The sequence below is a fragment of the Geotrypetes seraphini genome, chromosome 2 (genome assembly GCF_902459505.1).
Source record: "Geotrypetes seraphini chromosome 2, aGeoSer1.1, whole genome shotgun sequence".
Classification (NCBI taxonomy): Eukaryota; Metazoa; Chordata; class Amphibia; order Gymnophiona; family Dermophiidae; genus Geotrypetes; species Geotrypetes seraphini.
In genome coordinates, this window is record NC_047085.1 from 1,723,537 (window position 1) to 1,751,450 (window position 27,914).

The following is a 27,914-nucleotide window of genomic DNA, read 5'->3' on the forward strand; positions in this document are numbered from 1 at the left end:
GGAGCCCAAAGGTAGACTAAAGCCCTGAGTAACAGTCTTGAAATAACAACAGAAAAACTGCCATACTGGGACAGACCACAGGTCCATGAAACCTAGTATCCTGTTTCCAAAAGGGAGAAAGGGCCTGGAACTCCAAATACTACCTATCTGTGGTTACAATCAAAGCAGTTTACATATTATATAAAGGTGCGTATTTTGCACATGGGGAAATTGAGGGTTAGGTGAGTTGCCCAGTCACAAGGAACTACAGTGGGAATCGAAACCAGTTCCCTCAGACTTTCAGGCTAATGGGTTACAAGATCCGAGGCAACATGGTATTACTAAAGGAAAATTGTGCCAAAAACAGCTCAAGGTTATAAGGATTGTAAGTGGGGAAAGTTTAGATTTGAACCATTGCTCTAATCCCCCCAGCTTTTCTTTGTGGCGTGAAAGGATTGCTGCTACTTTTTTTTGTACACATTGCTTTATACAGCATATTACTTCCTCATTCTTATTTTTCTTCTCTCCTTCTCAGAAAAGCATCCGGCCACAGGTAGTCACTACGTTTGAGCTTCCTGGCTGTCATGATATGTGGACAGTGATCAGCAACCGCAAGAAGGATGAGGTAGATCTCTTCTTTCACCTTCTGTCCTCCTCCTGGTCTAGGTGGTAGATGATGGTGATGGAACAGGAGAGAGTGTCATTCTGTTTAATATGCAGCATAGAAACATGATGGCAGATAAAGGCCAAATGGCCCATCTAGTCTGCCTACTCGTAAGTCAGCACATTCGTAAGTATATTGGACAATCACGGAGTGCACAGCAGATGTCATCCAAGGTCTCTTACCAGGTTTGGATCACATTTGGTAGCAAACCTATGGCTCACTACATTCACAATGAAAAGCAATATACAAGGGTTGATTCATAAGTCATGGCATCTATTTTTTTCTCTCTAAAATGTGCCAATAATGGAAATCTAATACAATGAAACCTTGGTTTACGAGCATAATTCGTTCCAGAAGTATGCTCGTAAACCAAATTGCTCGTATATCAAAGCGAGTTTCCCCATAGGAAGTAAGGGAAACTCGCTTTGATCTGTTCTACCTCCTCCTCCCCGAGGCTACCGGTACTACTCCATTCCCCCCCCCTTGAGGCCACTGATGCTGCTCCATACCCCCCCTCCTGCGATCCGGCATCCTCCCCCCCAGCTCACGTAGTCCCCCCCCTCCCCGTGATTCTACATCCCCCCCCCCCCAAGCACCGAAATGAAATCCCTTACCCCAGTTGGGCACCAGCACCAATGCATAGGACATGCCGATGCCGGTGCCCGAAGATCCTCCCTCTTCTGGGCTAAATGATGCATCGGAGATCCTCCCTCTTGCCTGTGCTGGGCTGGACTGGACCTTGAGCATTTGCACATGCTCAAGGCCTTCTGGTCTCGCTGTCTCTGAGATTCAGAGGGAGGATCTCCGACGCACCACCCAGCCCAGAAGAGGGAGGATCGTCGGGCACCGGCATGTCCTATGCGTTGGTGCTGGTGCCAGTGCCCGTGCCCAATCGGGATAAGGGATTTCGTTTTGGTGCTCGGGGGAGGGGATGTAGGATTGCGGGGGGGGAGATGCCGGATCATGGGGGGTGGCGTTCGTAAATCAAGTCAAACTCTGTTTCCGAGGCGCCGATTTTGCGAAAGTTTTGCTCGTCTTACAAAACACTTGCAAACCAGTGCACTCGTAAACCGAGGTTTGACTGTATATATCTTTGAAAGTGTGCGACATGGTTCTGTTAATGTTGCCACCAGATGAGAGATGAGTACAGCAGGCTCTGGTAGGGGAGAAGCAAAAACCATGACATTTGAAATCATCATTTTATTATGCATACAATGTGCAACATGAACAACGAAGTACAAACTGTTAACATCTTTGAAAGTAGTCTCCCAGGTTGTACACGGTTCATTGCCATCGATGGGGAAGGTAGTGAATGCCATCAGCTGCAATTGATTTGCCGAAATGCAGTTAACATGTCTTGTTAGCAAAGCGTTTCTTCACTTTAAGAATCAGATCAAAGTCACATGGACTGAGATTGGGAGAATAGGGAGGATGTTAACAGTTAAACAGTTTGTACTTATACTTTGTTCTTCATGTTACACTGTATGCCATAATAAAATGATGATTTCAAAAATTCTATTTTTTTGCTTCTTCCCTACCAGAGACCTGAAGTAAAGGCTGCTTTGTTTACCTCATTGGAATGACTACGAGACAGCATTGTATGTTCCAAAAACAGACAATATTTCTTTATTGTTAGTATAAAAACTTACAAAATTACAGCAGCAAAGGCATAGCAGAAAAATATATTGTCAGTTCAGAATATGCAATGGAGAGAAGAACTTGCACCCATATGCTTAGCAGGGGGCTAGCAGTTCCCCGTAGCATAAGTAAGTGAATCTCTCTGGCCCTATCTGTGATGCACATGTTTTTTTATACAGAGAAATTCTTCCTTTGTTCCAAAAAAGCCCATCCCCGAATTCTGGTCATGTGACTCCCTATTGGTACAAAAAATGTATACCTAACTATTCCTCCTCTCAGTCCACGCCTCTCTCACTCCCCCCCCCCCTGTAGGGGGGCCCTTGCAGAAACTGAGAATTCTTCATGAACTTTCTTCCTCCAGCTCTGAGATCCTTATCACTTTGCAGATGCTAATTAGTGGTTTTACAATTCTGTGCATCTTCAGGATGGCGTCCTTGTATGCTGAAAGTTGGCAAAGGTGACCTTTCAACAATCCAGCTGCTTGGTTCCCATAACTCGCTTCAGAGACAGGGAGCAAATGTTTTGGTACCAAGTTCTCTCATCTCGATACACCTACATCATCCTGCAGGGATCCTTGCTCATTATAAATGTTTTATGGCTTTCCAGAGTGCCTGGCATATGAAGTCATACAGCACTAATAACAGTTCAGCAGAACCTTGGAGAAATATCCTCCCAGCAGGGAATGGAGACAGGAACTTTGCAGCACAAAGGCCAGCTGGGTTAGCATTTCAAAGGATACATGTGTTCACAGACAGCAAGGTACAGGCTGGGCCTGGCTATGGGAAAATATAGGTCTGTAGTGTCCAGCATACACAAGTGAGGCCAGTATGTCCAGTTTATTCATCTGTATGTCCAGGTTATTCATTTCAGACCGCTGCACTCATCTCTCATCTGGTAGCAACATTAAGAAGCGAGCTTTCTCACACGGGCTCTCTCTTACCCGCAACTGAGATTATCTCACGGCGTACTTCTTTGGTTGGTTTACATTTATTTGGACTTGTTCTTAATCCATGTGCTTTTTAATAGAACCCATTGGGACCCCTGAGGAAGACTGTATTGTCGAAACATGGGCCGTGTTGGGTCCATATCTCTCACAGGATTGGTTCCTTGTTTTAATGTGAGTTACAAAGTTGAACTTTTAATAAAGTCCTCATATTGAACATCAGCTCTCCACAGAGTCTTTTATTTTTCTTGGATTTCCTCTTCTGTGGAATCGTCAGGGTCAACTTGTTGTTTTGCAGCAACATTAAGAAGTACATGTTGCACACTTTCAAGCGTGCATATTAGATTTCCAGAGAAAAAAAATAGTTGCCATGACTTATGAATCTTAGCAGCACTTTGTTGAAAGCTTTTAAGGTGTTGCTCCTGATTTTCCTGTTTATTATGCATGTCCAGGCAGAAACAGAATTTTGTTTTTAAATAAATAATAATTTCAGTAGGGCTGGAGTGAATGTCCCTGATAAAACATTAAGCAACCTAGAACCTAGATATGCTTTGTAATGCCCTTCTGACATCAGGATGATTTCATTTTCCACTACCTCTGTTTCAGTTCAGTTTCTAAGGAAGTCTATCATCTTTGAACCCCTCCCATACTTTAATTTTCAGAGCCGTGGCTATCACAGAATATCCTTATCCTGAACCCAGCAGCATTTATAACCAGATAATACTGGGATATGATAGTAGAATACACTCATCTTATGCTTGATAGGTTGTATACCCAGGTTGTGAAAGGATTTTTTGTAAATCTTTATTCATTTTAGATTTTTCAACAAGTGTACAGTAAAATCATCATTCAATATACAACATCACTTGAAACTCTACAATTCCTCAAGAAAAAGATTTTATTCCAACCCACCCTCCCAAAAATTATAATCAAGTAGAAATATATCACATAATATAATAATATAGATCATTTGTTTTATAATTAATATTGAAAGATACATATCCCACCCCCACCCTCAAAACAATATATATTAAGTAGGAAAAAATGCTGATTATTCATTATAATACCTTATTAATGGCTCCCACACATCCTTAAATTTATTAAAATATCCATTTTGAACTGTAAGCGCTCTTTCCATTTTATACATGTGACACATCGAGTTCCACCAAAAACAATAATTTAATATTGTACAATCTTTCCAGTTATATGTTATTTGCTGAATGGCAACTCCTGTTAAAATCATTAAAAGTTTATTATTATTAGCAGATAACTGACTTTTAGCTCTCATAGACATGCCAAATAGAATTGTGTCATATGACAATGCTACGTGATTTTCTAGCATACAATTTATTTGATCCCAAATTGACTGCCAAAAAGCTTTAATAAATGGACAATGAAACAATAAATGATCTAAAGTTCCAGCCTCGAGATGACAATGCCAACATCTATTAGACTTAGAGCAATCCAATTTTTGTAAACGAACAGGGGTCCAGAGTGCTCTATGCCAGTGGTTCCCAACCCTGTCCTGGAGGAACACCAGGCCAATTGGGTTTTCAGGCTAGCCCTAATGAATATGCATGAAGCAAATTTGCATGCCTATCACTTCCATCATATGCAAATCTCTCTCATGCATATTCATTAGGGCTAGCCTGAAAACCCAATTGGCCTGGTGTTCCTCCAGGACAGGGTTGGGAATCACTGCTCTATGCAATAGGAAAAACCATGTTTGCCTCATAGATGCAGACATTGTACATCTCATCTTCCAGGACCAAATACGTGGCCATTGAGATGCATTAATTTGATGCTTAATCTCAATGCTCCAAAATTCTCTAAGTGCAGTCTTTGGTTTCTTATTCAAATAGCCAAATAATAATTTATACCACTGTGCGGCCTGGTGACCCAGAAAGTCTGCCTGAAAGCATAAGAAATCTAAACTAAATTGATTATTAAGAGATTTCCATTCGGGGAACCCTGCCTGAATAGCCTGCTTCAGTTGCAACCACTTATAACTTTGCTTTTTATCAAGGCCAAATTTATATTGCAACTGTGAAAAATCCAGCAGTTTACCATTAGAAATGACATCATTTAAGGTTCGTATACCTGCTTTAATCCAATCCTTCCAGACAATCTTAAAACCGCCTATTTGGATCCTGGAGTTTAGCCATATATTTTGATATGTAGATTTTTGAATTGGAAAAGGTGTTAAATTATTAATATATCGTAAAGTTTTCCATGTGTCCATTAATATTCTATTGTTTTTACGTGTCCTAGGCATATTAATACTAAGAAGATGACGAAGCCTAATGGGAAACATGAGCTGCCATTCTAATCATAACCATAATCTGGTAGCTTTTCCATGAGTTCTGGGAGGGCCCAATACATACCTTGACGCATAATATAGGATTGATGGTACCTATAGAAGTTTGAAAAAATTTACCCCACCTTCCTTAATTGGCTTTTGTAAAGACACTAAGGCAATTCTTGCAATTTTACCCAGCCAAATAAACTTAGTAAGAATACTATTCAATTTTTTATAAAAAGACCCCTGGAAAAAAACTGGTATCATCCCCAATTGGTAACAAACAACAGGCAAAATCATCATCTTAATAGTTTGGACTCTTCCCCACCACGACAAATGTAAAGGATTCCATTGCTCACATAAATCTGTTACTTTTTGCAATAAAAGTCTTTCATTCACTTTCATTGTCTCATTTAGAGTATTTTTTATCCAAATTCCTAAATATTTTATTCCTTCCTCCTTCCATATAAAAGGGAATGAATCAGATAAACCTCTTACACAATGTATATTTAGAGGAAGGACTTCTGATTTAGACCAATTTATTTTATATCTTGAGAATTTTCAAAATTTCGCAATTAAATCCAGTAAACATGGGATGGTTGCCTCAGGATTCATCAAATGAAGTAATATATCAACCGCTTAAGCAGATACCTTATATTCCTTTCCAGAACGCGGAATACCTTGTATCTCCTTTACTTGTTGAATAGCTAATAACAAGGGTTCAAGTACTATATCAAAAAGCAAAGGAGGCAAGGGACAACCCTGTCTAACCCCCCTTTGCAACTTAAAACATTCCGAGAAATTATTATTAATTAGTTTTTTAGCCCGTTACATTAACGGGTGCTAGAATAGATGTGTAGACTTAGGCATTTCTTTCTTTCTTTTTCTTTCTTTCTTTCTGTCTGTCTTTCTTTCTGTCTCTTTCCCTGGCCCCCTGTCTGTCTTTCTTTCTGTCAGTCTCCCTTCCCCCGTCTATCTTTCTTTCTGTCTTTCTCCCACTGTTTCAAGACAATAGTTTCTGTGCCTCTCCTATTTTTTTGTATTAGAAGTTCTTGCAAAATATTTTTTTCTTCCCTTTTCATGTAGTGCTACTCCTTAGGACGCTCCACACGGTCAGTGCAGCAACAGAAAGAAAGACAGACAGGGGGAGAGAGACAGAAAGAAAGACAGACAGGGGGAAGGGAGAGCGACAGAAAGAAAGACAGACAGGGGGAGAGAGACAGAAAGAAAGAAAGACAGACAGGGGGCCAGGGAAAGAGACAGAAAGAAAGACAGAGCCTCAAAATAGACCTGGTGGGCCGCGAGTTTGAGACCACTGATCTATAGCAACAGATGATCATAGTGCCCAAAAAGCACCTTATGCCTGGCCTTTTAAGTTTTCTGTGGGATATGATACATTATGGCTAATGTAATAAAAATAATTTAAAAAAAAACAATCAGATCCCCAAGTCCTTCGTAGCCTGAGCCAGAGCCAATGCACCAACTCAGAAGAAATGGCATCCTTGAAAGGTTTCTGGCCTCGAGAGACCATCCCCCCTCCCCACCCCCACATTCGCGTTCCGTTACCTGAGCCGCTGCTGGTCCCCTTTCAGCGAAAGCCACGCCATCCATCAGCTCACGCAGCGCGAGCAGAGGGGGGTAAGGTCCCTCGCAGCGCTGGGGTGGGCGGGGCTGCGCTCGCACCTCTCCCGCGCTGGTTAAAGGCTCGCGCTGGACACGGCCTGGAATTCCCGCGCGGAATGAAGAGCTTCAGGAGACGCTTGCTCAAGGGAAACGGTGGGTGAGTGGGAGGCGGCGCTACCCCGCCACCCCTTAAGGAGGTAAGCCCGGCCGTCCCCGCTACCAGATGCCCGGCACGCTTCATAGTCACTGGAGAGATGGTTCCCTTTGCGGGGGCGAGGTGAATGCCGACCAGAGCACGCGAGGCGGGCAGCTACACGGATCACCGGGGACTGCTGGAGCTGCCGGAGGGGGTGGCGCTGCTGCTGGTGTCAGAGCTGGTGACAGGTCAAAGGCACGCTGAGTTGGAGCTTCGTGCTGGTCTGCGTCTTCCCTCCTGTCCGCGAGAAAGGAGCCTGCACGGACCGAACAGGCCGAGCTCCAACCAGCTTAACGCTCTGGCGGCTCCTCTCACGATCACCGCCTTCTCCGACCTTTACTGGGCCCTTTGAAAGCTGCGCTAGGTGGAGAGCAGGGAGGCTGTTGTGAGGTAATAAGCGCGCATGTGCACTCGTGCCGCCACACCCTGACAAAAAAGGAATCAGGGAACACGCGGCGCGAGTGTGCATGCGCGCTTAGCATTTTATTATTTAAGATATATAATCTAGCAACAGGAAAGCTATACAAGGTTTTAATCATTTGTATAATAATAATAATAACTTTATTTTTCTATACCGCCATAGTCAGGTGACTTCTAGGCGGTTCACACTGTAAGAAGGCTGGACATTCAGCGAATAACAAGGTCACAATACAATACAATAAGTCAACATACAATACAAGACAAAACAATACAATACAATACAATGAGTGTATACAACACAGTACAATATAATACGAGTCTAAATATAATACAATACAATAAGTCTAAAGACAACACCATACATAAGTCTAATACAGTATCGTACAATCAGTCTAAATATAATACAATAGCCACTCCATGGCCTGATCCATAAAGGTCCATTCTACCCGATCAAAAGCCTTCTCTGCTTCAAAACACAGAGAAGGCCGGATCATTCATGTCTTTTGTTAAGTATAACATCTGAAAGGCCAGTCTGGTATTATTGGAAGAGTGTCTATGAGCAACAAAACCTGTTTGGTGCATACCAATTATATAAGGAAGAGTCTTAGCCAAACACATGGCTAAAAGTTTAGCTAAAAGTTTACCACCTACATTGATTAAAGAAATAGGCCTGTAATTTGAAACCAACACGGGATCTCTATTTGGCTTAGGCAAAACAATCGTTAACGACTCTGCCATAGTGCCTAAAATACAACCTTTATTTAGTTGATTCTGATATAAATTTAATAAATAAGGTAATAGGGTAATTTGGAATGATTTATAGAACTCTACCGTAAAACCATCACCACCTGGAGTGGTCCCCACTCTAAAAGACTTCAATGCTGTCTGGTTCTTTTAGCAATATCGGCTCTTCTAAACTTCTTTTTATATGATCAGGAACTTTTGGACCCTCAACTAATTTTAAAAATTCTAAACCATCTTTTTCTCTATCCAAATAAGGCTCATAAGAATAAAGGTCTTTATAAAACTTTAAGAATTGTTTTAATATAGGTCCAATTTGAGACTGAATGTCTCCTTTTTCATCCTTAATTACATTTATTTTTGTCTTTGTCTTTTTTGCTTTAAGATAATTTGCCAATAATCTTCCCACCTTATTTGAGCTTCCATGATGCAAAGCCTGCTGAGAAAGAATATCTTTCCTAACCAATTTAGAAGAAATCTCATTGTATTTACATTTAGCTTTTAAAAGAGCTTGTAATGTAGAATGTTCCCATTTTCTAATCAAATTTGATTCTAAGATTTTAATTTCTTTTTCTATAATAAGAAATTGCTTTTTTAATTATTTCTTAATATATGCTGAGAATGCAATAACTTGACCTCTCTTGGTTGCCTTAAAAGCATCCCACAAGGTTTCTATAGAGATTTCTTCTGTGTTGTTAATTTGAAAATACTCATCCATTTTTAATTGAGATGAGAATTCGTGGGTGCCAGTCAGGAAGTCACTCAGCACCGAGTAGCAGCACCAAAGTGCGCTCCTGCTCAGTGCCGCTCAGCAGCTAAAGAAACCTGATCTCGCAGCAGCCACCACCGACTGGGTTAACAGCGGGGCAGGAGCGCAGAAAGCTCACTCCTGCCCTCTGCACCTCTGGACCACCAGGGATTGGCAGAGGCGGTACGAGGATAGGGCAGGGAAGGGGAGACGGTGCAGAGCCCAGTGGCAGCCTACAATAATTCTAGGAGGAGGGCACTGGCCCAACTATATACCTGATTACTATTCAGTGTACTATAAACCGCTTTGATACCCATGGAGGAAAGGCAGTATATCAAATAAAAGTAGCCATAATCATAACATTCAGAGTCTGTAACCAGGCAGAACAGGATATTGCTGTGCTTGGAGCAGACCAGACAGTTGTCAAACAACAAGGAGACCAAGGTCCACAAGGATTCCAAATGCAGTCAACTTTATCAGCAGCAGTTGTATGTCTTTGGAATATTTTTTGACCTTGGTTTTGACTCATCTGGTCTGCTCCATACCTTTGCCATACTGGCTCTTGTTGACCCCCTGTTTTATCTGTTTCCTTGGACCGTTATTGCCACAATAGGTGGCGTACCTAATACATACAACCTGCTTGGAGAATGACTTGCAAATATGTTTTTCCTCCAGGAGAATCCCGAAAATGAGAAGGATCTGAGCCCCCCTGATCCTTTGGATGATGGGAAAAGACATGGCTTCCTTATTCTCAGCAGGGAGGATTCCACCATGGTGAGATCCATTTTTCCCTCTTGGTTTTTTCTTTGAGGGAAACTTTGTGTGCCTGACAGAAACTTCTCTGCTTTCTGTATGTATGCGATGTAGGGAGACGCAGTTGCATATTGCTTTAATTTGGTATGATCGTGAGAGATAAGGGAATAGCCTCATGGCAGCTTTGTTTAATAATAATAATCAATTTATATACCGCAAGTCTATAATGTTCTATGCGGTTTACAATAGTTAAAATAAAACAACAAAAAACCAATAAAAGAAGTTGAATAGAACTTAAAAAAAGCCAATAATTAGAGACACGAAAATGATTAAAATAGTGCATAATACAATTTTTATGAATTAGCTGCCTAAATACTTCGAAAACAGATATGTTTTTAGATAAGAACATAAGAAACGCCTTCACCGGAACAGACCGAGGTCCATCTAGTCCGGCGATCTGCACACGCGGAGGCCCATTTAGGTGCTCCTTGTTGGAGACCCGGATTTCCCGTATCCCTCCATATGTTTTGCAAGAAGGTGTGCATCCAACTTGCGTTTGAAACCCAGAACAGTAGCCTCTGCCACCTCCTCCTCCGGGAGAGCGTTCCATGCGCCCACCACTCGTAGTGTGAAACAGAACTTCCTGACATTTGTCCTGAACCTGCTGCCACTAAGTTTAAAGCTATGACCTCTTGTCCTTGTCACATCTGAAAATGTCAGTAATGCTGCTTCCTGGTCAATTTGGTCAAATCCTTTTAATATTTTAAAAGTCTCTATCAGATCCCCACGCAATCTTCTCTTTTCGAGGGTGAACAGTCCCAATTTCCCGAGGCGTTTCTTGTAGCTTAAATTCTCCATGCCTTTGACCAGTTTCGTGGCTCGCCTCTGCACCCTCTCCAACAGAATTTTATCCTTCTTAAGGTATGGAGACCAGTGTTGGACACAGTATTCCAAGTGTGGTCTGACCATTGTTCTATAAAGTGGGATTATAACATCTTCTGACCTACTCATGATCCCCTTCTTGATTATACCTAACATCCTATTTGCTTTCTTCGCTGCCGCCGCACATTGAGCCAACATTCTGTCTATCAGAACCCCCAAATCCCTTTCTTGTTCGCATTTGGCTAATAGTTTATAGTTTATAGTTTATTCAATTTTTGATTAAACGCTTTTTCGTTTCTTCAAAGCGTTGTACAGAATAAAAATAACATTACAGATAAAAAATAAAACATTTAATACAAACTTTTAAGATCGACATGACTGACGTATTAGGTAATTATAGACAGGCATGCAATAGACACGATTGGTAAAGGGGGTAAGAAATACAATTGATAAAATAAAAATAAGAAACATTTAAGGTAAACACAAAAGGAATTAGGGGGAAGGGTATAAATTAAAAACTAGTATTAATGATTTGATGTCTGAAATGTGCCTCTCTTTTTTTTTTTTTTTTTTTCAGTTAAAAGCTTCGTTAAAAAGGAAACATTTTAAGTTACTTTTAAATTTTTTTAAGTTTTTTTCCATTTTTAAATATAGTGGAAGAGTGTTCCAGATTGTTGGGGCTGTAACTGAAAAAATTGAGGTGCGGCGTGTGCCGATATTTTTTAGGGAAGGAATGTTGAGGTTAAATTGAGATATGGACCTTAAGGATCTTGGTGGGTCGTATGGAATCAGTAATCTGTCTATGAAGGCTGGGGCATTTGACTGCAGAGTTCCGAATGTTAAAAGGGCGATTTTATATGTTACTCTTTGTGAGACTGGCAACCAATGGGCGTTTTGAAGAAGAGGGGTTACGTGATCGTACTTCTTTGCTCCTGAAATTATCTTAATAGCAGTATTTTGAATCAACTGCAAACGTTTTAAGTCTTTATGATATATTCCTTTTAAAAGTGAGTTACAGTAATCTAGTTTCGATATAACGAGTGAATGTATCAGAATATTGAGAGAACTAATGTTGAGAAGGGGGGCTAATGATCGGATCATTCTCAATTTATAAAAACAATTTTTAACTAAGGCGCTTATTTGAGGTCGAAATGTCAATTTATTGTCTATGAGAACACCTAAAATTTTTATAGTAGTGACTGATGATAGTGGAATGTTATCAATAATGATTGGGGAAATTAGTTGCGCTCCCTCTTTTCCTGGGAAAAGGAGGGTATTAGTTTTTGAGATGCTCAGTGATAATTTATTGATGTTTAGCCAGTCGTGAATTTTACTTAATTTTTGATTAATTGCCTGAATCTCAGAATGATTGGTTGGGTCAATGGGGTGTAGAATTTGTAGGTCGTCGGCATAAGCGTATACTGTAAACCCTATTGATTGACAAAGAGTCAGAAGTGGAGCCAAGTAGATATTAAATAATAGAGGCGATAAAATAGAGCCTTGTGGGATTCCAAAGTTAGAGTGGTAAGGATTTGATTTTGTTGTGTTGAATTGTACTGTGTAGGATCTATCGGAGAAATAGGAGCGGAACCATTCAAGGGCCTGATCGGCTACGCCTATGGATTCAAGACGTTGTAATAAAAGATAATGGTCGATGGTATCGAAAGCTGCAGCAAGATCCAAGGAGATTAGGAGAACGGATTTGTGGTGATCTAAATAATAATTTATGGATGTAGTGAGACCAAGTAATGAGTACTCTGTAGAATGGTTGATACGGAAACCGGTTTGGTTGGGGTGGAGTACATGTGTTTTGTCGACGAAGTCCGTCAATTGTTGAAAGACAGTTTTTTCAGTTAATTTACATAGGAATGGAAGATTTGCTATTGGTCGATAGTTAGAACATTTATCAAGATTATTTTTTGGGTCTTTGATGATTGGGTTTATGATTGAGTGTTTCCAATCTGGTGGAACTTTGGCTGTAGATAAACAAGTGTGAATTATTTGAAGGATATATGATCCAAAAACTGTAAAGTGTCGTTTCAGGAAAAATGGAGGGATAGGATCGAGGATAGAGCCTTTAGTATTCATATGATATAAGTTATTTTCGATGGCTTTTAATGATGGAGGGATAAAATGAGATAGAGTAGCACGAAGTGTTTGGTTCGTGGATGTAATATCCTCATTTTCTGGAGGGCTGGATGGATTAATGATATTAGGTAAATTATTAGCGATTTTGGATCGAATCAGAACGATTTTTTCTTGAAAATAACTTGCTAAAGTTTGAGCTGTTGGTGCTACTTTGTCTAAAATTGGTTTTTTGTTTTTAAAGGTAGTTAATTGTTTGAGAACTTTAAACAAGAATGATGGGTTTTTGGTACTAGAGATTTTTGTATGATAGAATTGTTTCTTAGTTTTGTTAATTGATTGCCGGTAATATTGTGATATTTTTTTATAATTATCTAAGTTTTCCGGGGTGGGCTTTGATCGCCACTTTCGTTCGGCTGATCGTGTTTGTTGTTTTAAAAGACCTAAAGATGCGTTGAACCAAGGGTTTCTTTGCTTTTTTGAGGAAATTTTCATGGTAACTATTGGTGCTAATGTATCTAGTAATGATTTGCATGCCTTGTTCCATGTATTAGTTTGTTCGGTTGAAGTTTCGGAGCTAAATTTTTCTAAATCGATTGTAAATGTTGAAGGAACAAGGGAGTGATCTATATGTTGAAAATCTGTTGTGGTGATAATTTTGGGGGCTGGATAAACTACCTTGGGAAATGACAATGATAATGTTGTTTGAATTAGATAGTGATCGGACCAGGGGACTGGAAGGGGAGTAGGTTGAGAACAATTTGAACTTAGTTTTTTGGGAACAATAATTGCGTCTAAAGTATGACCGTGAGAATGAGTTGGCTCGGAATTTAATGATATTAGATTGAGATCGTCTATGTGTGTTAATAAATCAGTTGTGATTGGACTAGAGACCTCATCAAAGTGAACATTGAAGTCTCCTAAGAGGAGAGGAATTTGTGAGGAGGTGAAGAAGTCAGAGATTATGGATAAGAGGTGCGTTACTGCAGTTTGATTAATTGGGGGAGGGATATATAGTAGGAGGAGATCTATTTTAGGCTTTGAATTAGTTCTAACTTGAAGAGATTCTATTAAATTATTGTTATTAGTTGGAGGGGTTTCTATTACTAAAGATAGAATTGATTTAAAAATTATTGCTAGACCACCTCCTTTCTTTCCGACTCTGTGATTAAATATGAAACTGTAGCCTGGAGGACTAGAATAGGAGAGATAGGCCTCGTCTCCCTCGGCGCCCCTGACATCTTGTAATCATGTTCTTTGTTTTTCTTTCCCAGATGCATCACCTTGCATTTGTCTATGTTAAAATTCATCTGCCATTTAATCGCCCACATTTCCAGCTCGTTTAGATCCTTCTGAAGAGCCAACTACCCGACATAGTTTTGTATCATCTGCAAACTTGATTATATTGCATGATGTTTCCTCTTCCAGGTCATTTATAAAAATATTGAACAAGATGGGCCCAAGAACCGAGCCCTGGGGCACGCCGCTGGTCACCTTTTCCCAGTCCGAGAATTTCTCATTTATGGTTACCCTCTGCGTTCTGTTCTCTAGCCAATTTCCGATCCATCCTTGCACTTCTCCTCCTATTCCATGACTTAGTAGTTTACTCATAAGCCTTGCGTGTGGAACCTTGTCAAACGCTTTTTGGAAGTCCAAGTAAATTATGTCCACTGGATCTCCACTATCTATTTGCTTGTTCACCTTCTCAAAGAATTGAAGTAAATTTATAGTTTTGTATAGGCAGGGGGGGGTCTAATTTCTCCATAATTGTCAGTAAGCAAAAGCAATTGTTCTAAATCCTTACTCCATAACGCTGCTTGATATGAAAAAAGATTTTGATGATGTTTTTAAGTTTACATCCTCTAACAGGCGGAAAACAAAATTCCGATGCGAGTTTCTCTTATGTCTGCTGGTTGCAAAAGAGAAAAGCTCAATTATATATTAGGGAGCTAAACCAAACAAAGCCTTAAAACAGAAGCAACCAAACTTAAACTTCACCTGCACCTCCATTGGCAGCCAATGCATTACTTGATAGGAGGGTGTTACATGATCATATTTCTTCAGCTAAAAATCAGCCTGACCACCGCATTTTGTACTAATCGCAATCGTTGCATATTCTTCTGGGAAATTGCCAAATAGGCAATATTGCAGTAATCAAGCTGGCTTAGTATAAGAGACTGTACCAAAACTCTAAATGATGAAACATCAAAATACGCCCTAACAGACCGAAGCTTCCAAAGAGGAAAGAAACCCTTTCTGACTAAAGAATCCACCTGGTTCTTCATAATGAATAACTTGCTCTGAATACCCATATTATTTTTCTCACCAGACCAGTCTAGTCACTTGGGTTTGTGCTGTTTTGAGAACAACTTAGCTGCAGTGTCATCACTTAAAAACCTTCATATATTAAAACAGCCTAACATGGTTTTCTGGGGTGGGTGGGGGAGTTGTTTCTGTTGACAGCACAAAACAGTACAATGAACAATGGAACAAGACTCATCTCACGGTCACCTTGTATGCAAGGTGTATGCAAGGTATTTTGCATACAAGAAACTGATTCCTCCTCCCTCCCCAATTAGACCCCCCCTGCCTATACAAAGCTATAAATTAATTCAGCATGTTCAAAAAGAACTAACCAGAAGTACAGAACTCTCCCTTTCACTGAAACAACTCATCCCCCCATCACCCTCGGGCATGTACAATAAGTCCTCTCTCCAATCCCAACAGCCAGTACTACTACCTCCCCCTTAAGACATCCCCTCCCCAGTGACTAATCCTCGAGCAAGGTCCCAATGACTGTCACAGAACTAGTCAGAGCTCATTAAGCAAAAGCCTGTGCCCGTGGATGTAACTGCTCCAAATAGGGCCCCCAAATCTTCCATTTCCCTCAGACATACCTGGCTTCCCAACTGGCCAATTGATATAGTAAATTACATCAGTGCCAATATCGGCGGACAGCCAATATTGCAATATGCACTTTTGTGCCACCAAACTCATTTTGCGACATAACAAAGTGGGAGCAGATGGCAAAATCCCAAATACACGTGGGGAATCCAAAACCAACTGGGAGGCTGTGTCCTCAATTGGCCTATGAAGTACCCTACACATAAAGCCCACCATTCTATTCCAATATTGTCGAATTCGACAGAAGGCATGTTCCAACGTATTACTGGCTCCCCTACATTTAGCACACAAGTCACTATCTATTCCCCCACTACGATGTTGAGTATAATAACCTCTCAGCAAAACTCTATAGTAACATTCACGCAACCAGGCACAGTGTTTACATGAAGGTCCCACTGCGACAGATCAAGGACCAAATTAGTCCCCCAAGATGTCTATAACCCAAGGATCCACTATATGTTTTTGTTTCTTAAAGGACTTTTAAGGGTGGGGTGCCCAACTCTTTTATTAAGGAATTATCTGGGGGATGCACAAAACTTACCAATCGTTTCTAAACTGATTTGACCAGTTTAGTGATCGATCGGATCGGATTCCCTGATGCACAAAACTGCCCACCGCGTGTTTTCTGATCCTACCCGAACCGACCCATGCAGATTAGTAAAACCCCCATGTAAAATAGTCAAACAAATGATGCACTAACATCGCTTGGCTATTTAGCATTGGGTTTTACCGATCCTAAAACCTGATTGCTCTAGACCTATCTGTAGAGATTGTGCATTCTTTTATTTAGTTCCGCGGTTATGGAATAACCTGCCCATAGACTTGAGAAAAGAAGAATCCTATATACATTTTAAAAGACATTTAAAAGCACATTTTTTTCAATTGGCTTTCTCAAATTAGAATAGAGTTAGGGACTGATCTGTGTTTATGTAATGATTGATTTTTGTAATGGAAAATATTTAGCTGTATGTATAAATTATGGTTCATTGAGATTTGAGTATTTTATTGTTTTGTCATTAGAACGGTTCTTATTGAGATGTAGATTGTTATAATATTTATGAAGAAAAAAATATATTTTTAAAAACTTTTGTTCTTAATCTTTCCTTTTCTATTTTTAAAGGGGTTCTTTTCTTGATGAATGTGATTTATGCATTGTAAACCACTTGGATCCTTTTAGGCCGTTATGCGGTATATAAAGTTTTTAATAAACATAAACATAACTGTGTTTGAAATTTGGCAGCTAAAATTTAATGCTAAGAAATGCAAGGTCATGCATTTGTGCTGCAAAAACCCAAGGGAATGGTACAGTTTAGGGGATGAAGAACTTATGTGCACCACTGAAGAGCAGGACTTGGGTGTGATTGTATGTGAGGATCTTAAGGTGGCCAAATAGGTTGAAAAGGTGACGACGAAAGCTAGAAGGATGCTAGGTTTCATAGGGAGAGGTATGGCCAGTAGGAAAAAGGAGGTATTGATGACTCTGATGAGATCTCATTTAGAATATTGTGTACAATTCTGGAGGCCGCACCATCAAAAAGATATAAAAAGGATGGAGTTGGTCCAGAGGAAGGCTACTAAAATGGTGTGTGGTCTTTATCATAAGGCGTATGGGGACAGATTTAAAGATCTCAATCTGTATACTTTGGAGGAAAGGCAGGAGAGGGGAGATATGATAGCGACGTTTAAATACCTAATTAATGTAAATGCGCTTGAGTCGAGTCTCTTTAATTTGGATGGAAACTCTGCAATGAGAAGGCATAGGATGAAGTTAAGAGGTGATTGGCTCTGGAGTAATCTGAGGAAATACTTTTTTATGGAAAGGGTGGTAAATGCATGGAACAGTCTCCTGGAAGAGGTGGTAGAAACAGAGACTGTGTCTGAATTCAAGAGGGCCTGGGATAGGTACATGGGATCTCTCAGAGAGAGAAATAGATAATGGTTACTGTGGATGGGCAGACTAGATGGGTCATTTGGCCTTTATCTGCTGTCATATTTCTATGAGTAAATTAGAAAGTCATGGGATGTGAGGTAATGTCCTATTGTGGATTAAGAATCTAATCTAATCCTTAGGTTTGTATACCGCCTCATCTCCACGTTCGTGGAGCTCGACGCGGTTTACAGTATTACAGTAGGAGAAATAGGAAGGAACTACAACAAAGGATTAGAGGTAGAAGTGTGAAGAAAATTTAGAGGACTTGGGATGCCAAGATATAAGAGTTTCCTTGATTCCCTAAGTTGGAGGGAGACTTACATTTTTTGAGAAAAGCCAGGTTTTCAGATGTTTGCGGAAAACTTAGAGAGAGCTCAAGTTCCGAAGAGGGGAGGTAAGGTTGTTACAGAGCTCAGTGATTTTGAAGTGAAGGGAGGTCCCTAGCTTTCCTGTGTGGGAAATGCCTTTTAGCGAGGGGAAGGATAGTTTTAATTTGTGGGAGGATCTGGTGGTATTAGGATTTGAGGAATTCCAAGAAAGAGGGATAAAGGGAGGGAGGATACCATATAGGATTTTGAAAGTTAAACAGGCGCATTTATAGTGGACCCTGGCGATTATCGGAAGCCAGTGGAGCTTGGCCAGGAGCGGGGAGACATGGTCAAATTTACTTTAACGAAGATGAGCTTGGCCGCGGCATTCTGAATCCGTTGGAGTCTGTGGAGGTTTTTCTTATTAGTTAGGCTTAGGCTTATTAGTTAGGCTTAAGTAGATAGAGTTGCAATAGTCCAATCTGGAGAGGATGATGGATTGGACAAGGAGGATAAAATGTTTTTGATGGAAGCAGGATCTAACTTTCCTCAGCATGTGAAGGCTGAAAAAGCATTTTTTTTACTAAGGATTGGAGGTGGTCATTGAAGGACAATGTGGAATCAATGATGATGCCCAAGACCTTGCTCGAGAACTCAAGCTGCAGAGAGGAGCCAGAGGGTAGTGGGATGGAGGTGATCTAGTTTTGGACCGAGCCAAAGAAGTCTTGTTTTGGACTCATTCAATTTCATTTGCACAGTGTGGGCCCAGGATTGTAGGTTCATTATACAAGAGGATATGTTCTTAGACAGGTTGGTGAGGTTCAAATCGGTCTTGAGGAGGACGAGGATGTCGTCTGCATAAGTGTAAATTGTTTCAAGGGAAGATAGGTGGAGGAGTTTTAAGGAGGACATATAATGTTGAAAAGGATAGGGGATAGTGGAGAGCCTTGCGGGACTCCACAATTCGGTTTCCAGGGGGAGGATGAGGTGCCATTCATGTTAACAATGTAAGAACGAGAGCGGAGGAATTTAGAGAACCAACCTAGGACTGTGGAGTTGATACCTATCTCAGAGAGTTGGTAAACAAGAATATCATGGTGAACAACGTCAAAAGCAGCGGAAAGGTCAAATTGTAGGAGGACGGCGAACTTGTTTCGAGAGTGAAGTTGTTGAACTGGTTGAAAGACAGAAAACAGAGAGTAGGTTTAAATGGTCAATATTCTCAATGGAGAAGGGTAAATAGTGGGGTTCAAAAAACTCAAATACCCTTAGTGCAAATCCTGTTCTCAAAAAAAGAGATTTTACTTTTTACTCCTTTATAATTGTATAATTTAAACCTCTTCCTTAACGGATTAGGGGGGCCTGCAAGAGGGGTAGAAGTGGGAGGAACACTAGGCAACAGTGATCACAACGTGATCAGATTCACATTAGAAAGGGGGTCACCCATAGTGGGGAGGACCGCAACGACTGCGCTCAACTTCAGGAAAGGGAACTATGTTGCTATGAGGAAAATGGTGGGGAGGAAGCTCAGGAACGGATTTAGGATGGAGACTGTAGGGAGCGCCTGGACCCTTCTCAGGGACACACTGCAGGAAGCGCAAAAACTGTACATCCCCAGTTTCAGGAAAGGCCGCAAGAACAAGCGGTCAAAAGACCCGGTTTGGATGACACCTGAAGTAAAGAGGGTAATCAGTGACAAGAAAGTGTCCTTCCGGAAATGGAAAAGGGATCCAATGGAGGAAAATCACCAGGAGCACAGGAAATGCCAAAAGGAATGCCACCGAGAGATTAGAAAAGCAAAAGGGAAATACGAGGAGGGGCTGGCCAGGGAGGCGAAAAACTTCAAGGCATTCTTCAGTTACGTAAAGGGGAAGCAACCAGTGAGTGAGGAGGTGGGGCCATTGGACGATGGGGATAGGAAGGGAGTGATTAAGGAGAATAAAGAGGTAGCTGAGAGGTTGAACACGTTCTTCTCGTCGGTCTTCACGAGCGAGGACACGTCCAATATACCGGACTCAGAGGAGCTCATGAGTGGGGAGCAGGCCAAAAGATTGGGGCATATAGAGGTAAGTCGGGAGGATGTCCTCAAGCAGATTGAAAAGCGGCAAATCACCGGGACCGGACGGGATCCACCCAAGGGTTCTAAAGGAACTAAGTCAGGAAATAGCGGGCGCAATCCAGCATGTTTGCAACCTATCCTTGAAAACTGGAGAGGTACCAGAGGACTGGAAACTGGCGAATGTCACACCTATCTTTAAGAAGGGATCGAGAGGTGACCCCGGGAACTACAGGCCGGTGAGCCTGACTTCAGTTATAGGGAAGATGGTGGAAGCAATGATCAAGGACAGCATTTGCGAGCACATCGAGAAAAATGGCCTACTGCGGACAAGCCAGCACGGATTCTGTAAGGGAAGGTCGTGCCTGACAAACCTTCTGTACTTCTTTGAGGGAATAAGCAATAAGGTGGACAAAGGGGAACCCATAGACATCATTTACCTCGATTTTCAAAAGGCCTTTGACAAGGTGCCACATGAAAGGCTGCTTAGGAAGCTGTGGAACCACGGGGTGGGCGGGGATGTACACAGATGGATCAAGCACTGGCTGTCAGGTAGACTACAGAGGGTCGGAGTAAAGGGCCAATATTCTGACTGGCGGGGAGTCACGAGCGGTGTGCCGCAGGGATCGGTGCTGGGGCCGCTACTCTTCAACATATTTATCAATGACCTGGAAACGGAGGCAAAGTGTGAGGTTATAAAATTTGCAGACGATACCAAGCTCTGCGCCAGAGTTAGGACCAGGGAGGAGTGTGAGGAACTGCAAAGGGACCTCGATAAGCTGGAGGACTGGGCAAACAAATGGCAAATGCGCTTTAACGTAGATAAATGCAAGGTCATGCACATAGGGAAAAAGAACCCGTTGTTCGAGTATAAAATGGGGGGGAGATTGCTGGAAGACACCGGACTTGAGAGAGACTTGGGTGTGCTAGTGGATCCATCCATGAAACCATCCGCACAGTGTGCAGCAGCCTCGAAGAAAGCCAACAGGATGCTGGGCATCATCAAGAGGGGCATATCAACCAGGACGCGGGAAGTCATCATGCCGCTGTATCGAGCGATGGTGCGCCCACATCTGGAATACTGCGTTCAATATTGGTCGCCGCACCTCAAGAAGGACATGGCAGTTCTTGAGAGAGTCCAAAGGAGGGCAACGAAACTGGTAAGAGGGCTGGAAAACTTCCCATATGCTGAGAGGCTGGATAAACTGGGGCTCTTCTCTCTGGAAAAAAGGAGGCTCAGGGGGGATATGATAGAGACCTTCAAAATACTTAGGGGCATAGAGAGGGTGGACAGGGACAGGTTCTTCAGACTAAAAGGGATGACAGGTACAAGGGGGCACTCAGAGAAACTGAAGGGAGATAGGTTCAAATCAAATGCAAGGAAGTTTTTCTTCACCCAAAGGGTCGTGGACAAATGGAATGCGCTCCCGGAGGAAGTGATCCGGCAGAGTACAGTACAGGGATTCAAACAGGGATTGGACAGATTCCTGAGGGAAAAGGGGATCGTGGGGTACTGAGGGAGGTGCTGGGGTGTTGCATAAGTATAGACAGCTCACCAGGTCGTGCAGGTGCAAGGCCGGAGGGTTAGGACATTGATGGGAAGATAGGACTTCGATGAGAAACCTAGGGGGCAAGGGGGGCCCTTCTGGTGATTAAGGCAGGTCATGACCTGTTGGGCCGCCGCGGGGGCGGACTGCTGGGCGGGATGGACCTCTGGTCTGACTCGGCAGAGGCACTACTTATGTTCTTATGTTCTCTTTCTTGGGCTCAACAACGCACTGTGGACTTAAAACTTTAAAACCCCACTATTCTACATCTGTTAGGAATCTTGTAAAGGGGGAGAAAAAGCCTCAGACTCGTGCCATTCAGAGCTACCTCATCGGCATAAAGCCCCCTCCTCCAAGTATCCCTATTTTCAATAATAAATGCTCAAATGTTTCAGTAAATTATGTTTATCAATTTTAAATCTGCTCAGCCAAAGCCAAGAACAGCAGCGTGTATGAAAAGCGCTGGGAAAGATAAGTGTTTATTATATTAGTAACATTTCATACTAGGGCACAACCAGGACGCAGTCCGATTAAATTAGCGGGAAGCGATTTAATGGTCGCTCCCGACACAGCTGTTCTTTAGGGTTCCTTTTACTAAGCTGTGGTAGTGTTTTTAGTGCGCGCTAACCCCCACGCTACACGGAGAAACTAATGCCAGCTCCATGGAGGCATTAGCATCTAGCAATTTAGCACGCGCTAAAACCGCTAGCGCAACTTAGTAAAAGGAGCCCTTAGAGTAGGACTCCCAGCGTATGTGGATGCAAACTACATAACTTAGTGATTTCTAAAAACAATAATTATTGAGATTTAAGATTGATAAACATAATTTATTGAAACATTTGAGTATGTATTATTGAAAATAGGGATACTTGGAGGAGGGGATTTTATGCCGATGAGGTAGCTCTAACATTAGTCTGAATGGCACGAGTCTGAGGCTTTTTCTCCCCCTTTACAAAATTCCGAACAGAAGTAGAATAGTCGTTTTTTGAAGTTTTATGTCCACAGCCCAAGAAAGAGGTTTAAATTATGCAATTATAAAAGAGTAAAAACTAAAATCTCTTTTTTTGAGAACAGGATTTGCACTAAGGGTATTTGAGTTTTTTGATGATTATAGTCTCTTTGTGTTTGTAAGTGTAGAATGAGGTATTAGTTAAATCGTGGTGTTCCCCAGGGATCTGTGCTGGGATCTGGAGATGAGAACAACTAGTGAGCTAAAGTTGACAAAGTGGTTAAATTGCTAGGGGATTGTGAAAAATTGCAAGAGGACCTGGGCGTCAAAATGTGAGCAAGTGGGAAAGAGGAACCCAAACTAAAGCTACGTAATGCTGGCTTTTATATTAGGGGTCACTGCCCAGGAAAAGGATTGCATGACTAGAATTGGAGATTGGGCTTCTACTAAGAAGTTGAAATTGAATGCAAGTAAGCAAAGGTTCTTTGGTTCCTTCATTTCTTACTCAACAATCAGGTCCTACCCTGCAAGTAGATAAAACATCTAAAGTTTTGGGTATTCTTTTAGACTCTTCTCTTACATTTGAAGGTCAATTTTCTAATTTATGGAGGAAGATTTTATATATTATGAGGAAACTTAGGCTAGTGAACTTTGGTTCAGATGGTAGTGTTACCTCAATTTAATTACTGTAATTCTTTATATTTGAACTTAATATCAAAACTGATTTGCATAACACATGATTTTGGAACACCTATGGATTGAATTTGATTGGAGATTGATTCACATGGACTTTTAAGCATCAAATATAGAAAAAGCGAATGTATTACTCACATATTCTACTTTTTACTCCTATTTTTGCACTTTAGCACTTTGCACTTTACTTTTTATCATTTGCTTAGGGGTGGGGCTTTTTGAGTCGCTATCCCCTATATTTTTCCCTTTCAGGGTTTTTCACCATATACTTTAATTACAAAAGAAGAGACAAATGATGTATGTGGCAAAGCTTATTTAGGTTTGCTTTAAAAACCTGGTGCTGGTCACATAAGAACATAAGAAATGCCTCTGCTGGGTCAGACCCGAGGTCCATCGTGCCCAGCAGTCCGCTCACGCGGCGGCCCAACAGGTCCAGGACCTGTGCAGTAATCTTCTATCTATACCCCTCTATCCCCATTTCCAGTAGGAATTTGTCCAATCCTTTCTTGAACCCCAGTACCGTACTCTGCCTTATAACGTCCTCTGGAAGCGCATTCCAGGTGTCCACCACACGTTGGGTAAAGAAGAACTTCCTAGCATTTGTTTTGAATCTGTCCCCTTTCAACTTTTCCGAATGCCCTAAGAAACAGGGAGGAGAAGAGAAATTAAGCAGATATAATGCTGAAAACCAGTGAAAAGAGCAGAATATGAAATGGTAACTTAGCTTTTAGAAGTTCACAGGGCAGCCTTGTTTCAGCAATGTCCCAAAGATAATGCAATTAACCTTAGAAGTAAAACAGAACCCCTCCCTTCTCCACCTAATCAGCAGAAAACAATGGCTGAATACTGGTAAGACAGAAATATAGGCTCTATACCACCTAAAACACAGTATTTTAAACAAAAACGCAGGTTCTATCAGTGCTACCCTAAAACACAGGATTTATAACAGGATTTTCCCTACTTTAGTCCCCCTGAGCCACAGACACCAGAAATATAGGCTCTATACCACCTAAAACACAGTATTTTAAACAAAAACGCAGGTTCTATCAGTGCTACCCTAAAACACAGGATTTATAACAGGATTTTCTCTACTTTAGTCCCCCTGAGCCACAGACATCAGAAATATAGGCTCTATACCACCTAAAACACAGTATTTTAAACAAAACTGCAGGAAGAAGAAATAAGATTTAACAGAGGAAAGAGAAGGATTTTTTTGTGCTTTTTTATATTTTTTTTTAGTAAGAAACAGGGAGGAGAAGAGAAATTAAGCAGATATAATGCTGAAAACCAGTGAAAAGAGCAGAATATGAAATGGTAACTTAGCTTTTAGAAGTTCACAGGGCAGCCTTGTTTCAGCAATGTCCCAAAGAAGCTATATTGCACTGATGGGCTACATATTACTACAGCAGGAAAAAGAAACCTTGCAGAGAAATTTAGACAATATTTTTCCAGGCATTTAAACTAGAAGGTGGGGGTGGTGTATGTACGAAGGACAATTATAAAGACCACCCCCGGCAAAAGAAAAGATGTGATAGTAATAAAGGCTGCAACATAAGCAATATCAGCAACTCATTTCTTAGTATTGCAACGGAAAGTGAAACGACACAAAAATCCATACGAAGAAGGAGATTATCGCTGAAAAATAGCTGGAAAGCGATGACCACAAATGCTCGCAGTCTAAGCAACAAAGTTCATGATCTGCAAGCCCTGATATTAGAGGCAGATCTAGATATTGTTGCTATCACAGAGACATGGTTCAGTGAATCACATGGATGGGATGCAAACATACCGGGATATAATCTTTTTAGGAAGGACAGAGATGGTCATAAAGGTGGAGGAGTAGCTCTCTATGTAAAGATCAATATCCAAGCGACCGAAATGCAAGGGACCTGGGGAGAGGAAGAAGCGATATGGATTGCTCTGAAAAGAGAAGATGGAACTTCTATCTACGTGGGTGTAGTCTACAGACCTCCGACTCAATCGCAGCAAATTGATAAGGATCTGATTGTGGATATCCAAAAGTTTGGAAGGAAAGAGGAGGTTCTGTTGTTGGGAGATTTCAACCTGCCGGATGCGGACTGGAATGTTCCGTCTGCGGAATCGGAAAGAAGTAGGGAGATTGTGGATGCCTTTCAAGAGGCTCTGCTCAGACAAATGGTGACGGAACCCACAAGGGAAAAAGCAATATTGGATCTGGTCCTCACAAATGGAGAGAGTATCTCTAATGTTCGAGTGGGTGCTCACCTGGGTAGTAGCGATCACCAAACGGTTTGGTTTGATATAACGGCTAAAGTGGAGAGCGGCCGCACGATACTTAAAGTCCTAGATTTCAAACGTACGGACTTTAATGCAATGGGAAAGTACCTGAAGAAAGAGCTGTTAGGATGGGAGGACATAAGAGAAGTGGAAAGACAGTGGTCTAAGCTGAAAGGAGCGATAAAAATGGCTACGGACCTTTATGTGAAGAAAATCAATAAAAACAAAAGAAAAAGGAAGCCGATATGGTTCTCCAACCTAGTGGCTGAGAAAATAAAGGCGAAAGAGTTGGCGTTCATGAAATATAAAAAAACCCAAGAAGAGGAGAGCAGAAAGGACTACAGGGTGAAACTGAAAGAAGCCAAGAGAGAGATACGTTTGGCGAAGGCACAGGCGGAAGAACAAATGGCTAAAAATGTAAAAAAGGGAGATAAAAATTTTTTCAGATATATTAGTGAAAGGAGGAAGATAAAAAATGGAATTGCTAGGCTAAAAGATGCTGGGAACAAATATGTGGAGAGTGATGAGGAGAAAGCAAATGTGCTAAACAAATACTTCTGTTCTGTGTTCACAGAAGAAAATCCTGGAGAAGGACCGAGATTGTCCGGCAAAGTTACACGAGAAAATGGAGTAGATTCTGCGCCGTTCACGGAGGAGGGTGTTTATGAGCAACTTGAAAAACTGAAGGTGGACAAAGCGATGGGACCAGACGGGATCCATCCCAGGATACTAAGGGAACTCAGAGAGGTTCTGGCGAGTCCTATTAAAGACTTGTTCAACAAATCTCTGGAGACGGGAGTGATTCCTGGGGATTGGAGGAGAGCGGATGTGGTCCCTATTCATAAAAGTGGTCACAGGGATGAAGCAGGAAACTACAGACCGGTGAGCCTCACTTCAGTTGTTGGAAAAATAATGGAAGTGTTGCTGAAAGAAAGGATAGTGTATTTCCTTGAATCTAATGGGTTACAGGATCCGAGGCAACATGGCTTTACAAAAGGTAAATCGTGCCAAACGAACCTGATTGAATTTTTTGATTGGGTGACCAGAGAGCTGGATCGAGGACATATGCTAGATGTAATTTATTTGGATTTCAGCAAAGCCTTTGATACAGTTCCTCATAGGAGGCTGTTGAACAAACTTGAAGGGCTAAAGTTAGGACCCAAAGTGGTGAACTGGGTCAGAAACTGGCTGTCGGACAGATGCCAGAGGGTGGTGGTTAATGGAAGTCGCTCGAAGGAAGGAAAGGTGACTAGTGGAGTCCCTCAGGGTTTGGTGCTGGGGCCAATCCTGTTCAATATGTATGTAAGTGACATTGCTGAAGGGTTAGAAGGAAAAGTGTGCCTTTTTGCAGATGATACCAAGATTTGTAACAGAGTAGACACCGAAGAGGGAGTGGAAAATATGAAAAAGGATCTGCAAAAGTTAGAGGAATGGTCTAATGCCTGGCAACTAAAATTCAATGCAAAGAAATGCAGAGTAATGCATTTGGGGATTAATAATAGGAAGGAACCATATATGCTGGGAGGAGAGAAGCTGATATGCACGGACGGGGAGAGGGACCTCGGGGTGATAGTGTCCGAAGATCTAAAGGCGAAAAAACAGTGTGACAAGGCAGTGGCTGCTGCTAGAAGGATTCTGGGCTGTATAAAGAGAGGCGTAGTCAGTAGAAGAAAGAAGGTGTTGATGCCCCTGTACAGGTCATTGGTGAGGCCCCACTTGGAGTATTGTGTTCAGTTTTGGAGACCGTATCTGGCGAAAGACGTAAGAAGACTTGAGGCGGTCCAGAGGAGGGCGACGAAAATGATAGGAGGCTTGCACCAGAAGACATATGAGGAGAGACTGGAAGCCCTGAATATGTATACCCTAGAGGAAAGGAGAGACAGGGGAGATATGATTCAGACGTTCAAATACTTAAAGGGTATTAACGTAGAACAAAATCTTTTCCAGAGAAAGGAAAATGGTAAAACCAGAGGACATAATTTGAGGTTGAGGGGTGGTAGATTCAGGGGCAATGTTAGGAAATTCTACTTTACGGAGAGGGTGGTGGATGCCTGGAATGCGCTCCCGGGAGAGGTGGTGGAGAGTAAAACTGTGACTGAGTTCAAAGAAGCGTGGGATGAACACAGAAGATTTAGAATCAGAAAATAATATTAAAGATTGAACTAGGCCAGTTACTGGGCAGACTTGTACGGTCTGTGTCTGTGTATGGCCGTTTGGAGGAGGATGGGCAGGGGAGGGCTTCAATGGCTGGGAGGGTGTAGATGGGCTGGAGTAAGTCTTAACAGAGATTTCGGCAGTTG

General features: G+C 41.7%; 1 protein-coding gene across 1 annotated transcript in view; it reads left to right on the top strand.

Moving 5' to 3' along the window:
• Positions 1–27,914, top strand: part of CPSF1 (cleavage and polyadenylation specific factor 1) — a 406,695-nt gene that overhangs the window by 202,192 nt on the left and 176,589 nt on the right. The window contains exons 17-18 of the mRNA XM_033933046.1: positions 515–604; positions 9,927–10,025. Of these exons, the coding sequence (XP_033788937.1) occupies positions 515–604; positions 9,927–10,025 (189 nt within the window). The remainder of the gene's footprint in view (positions 1–514; positions 605–9,926; positions 10,026–27,914) is intronic.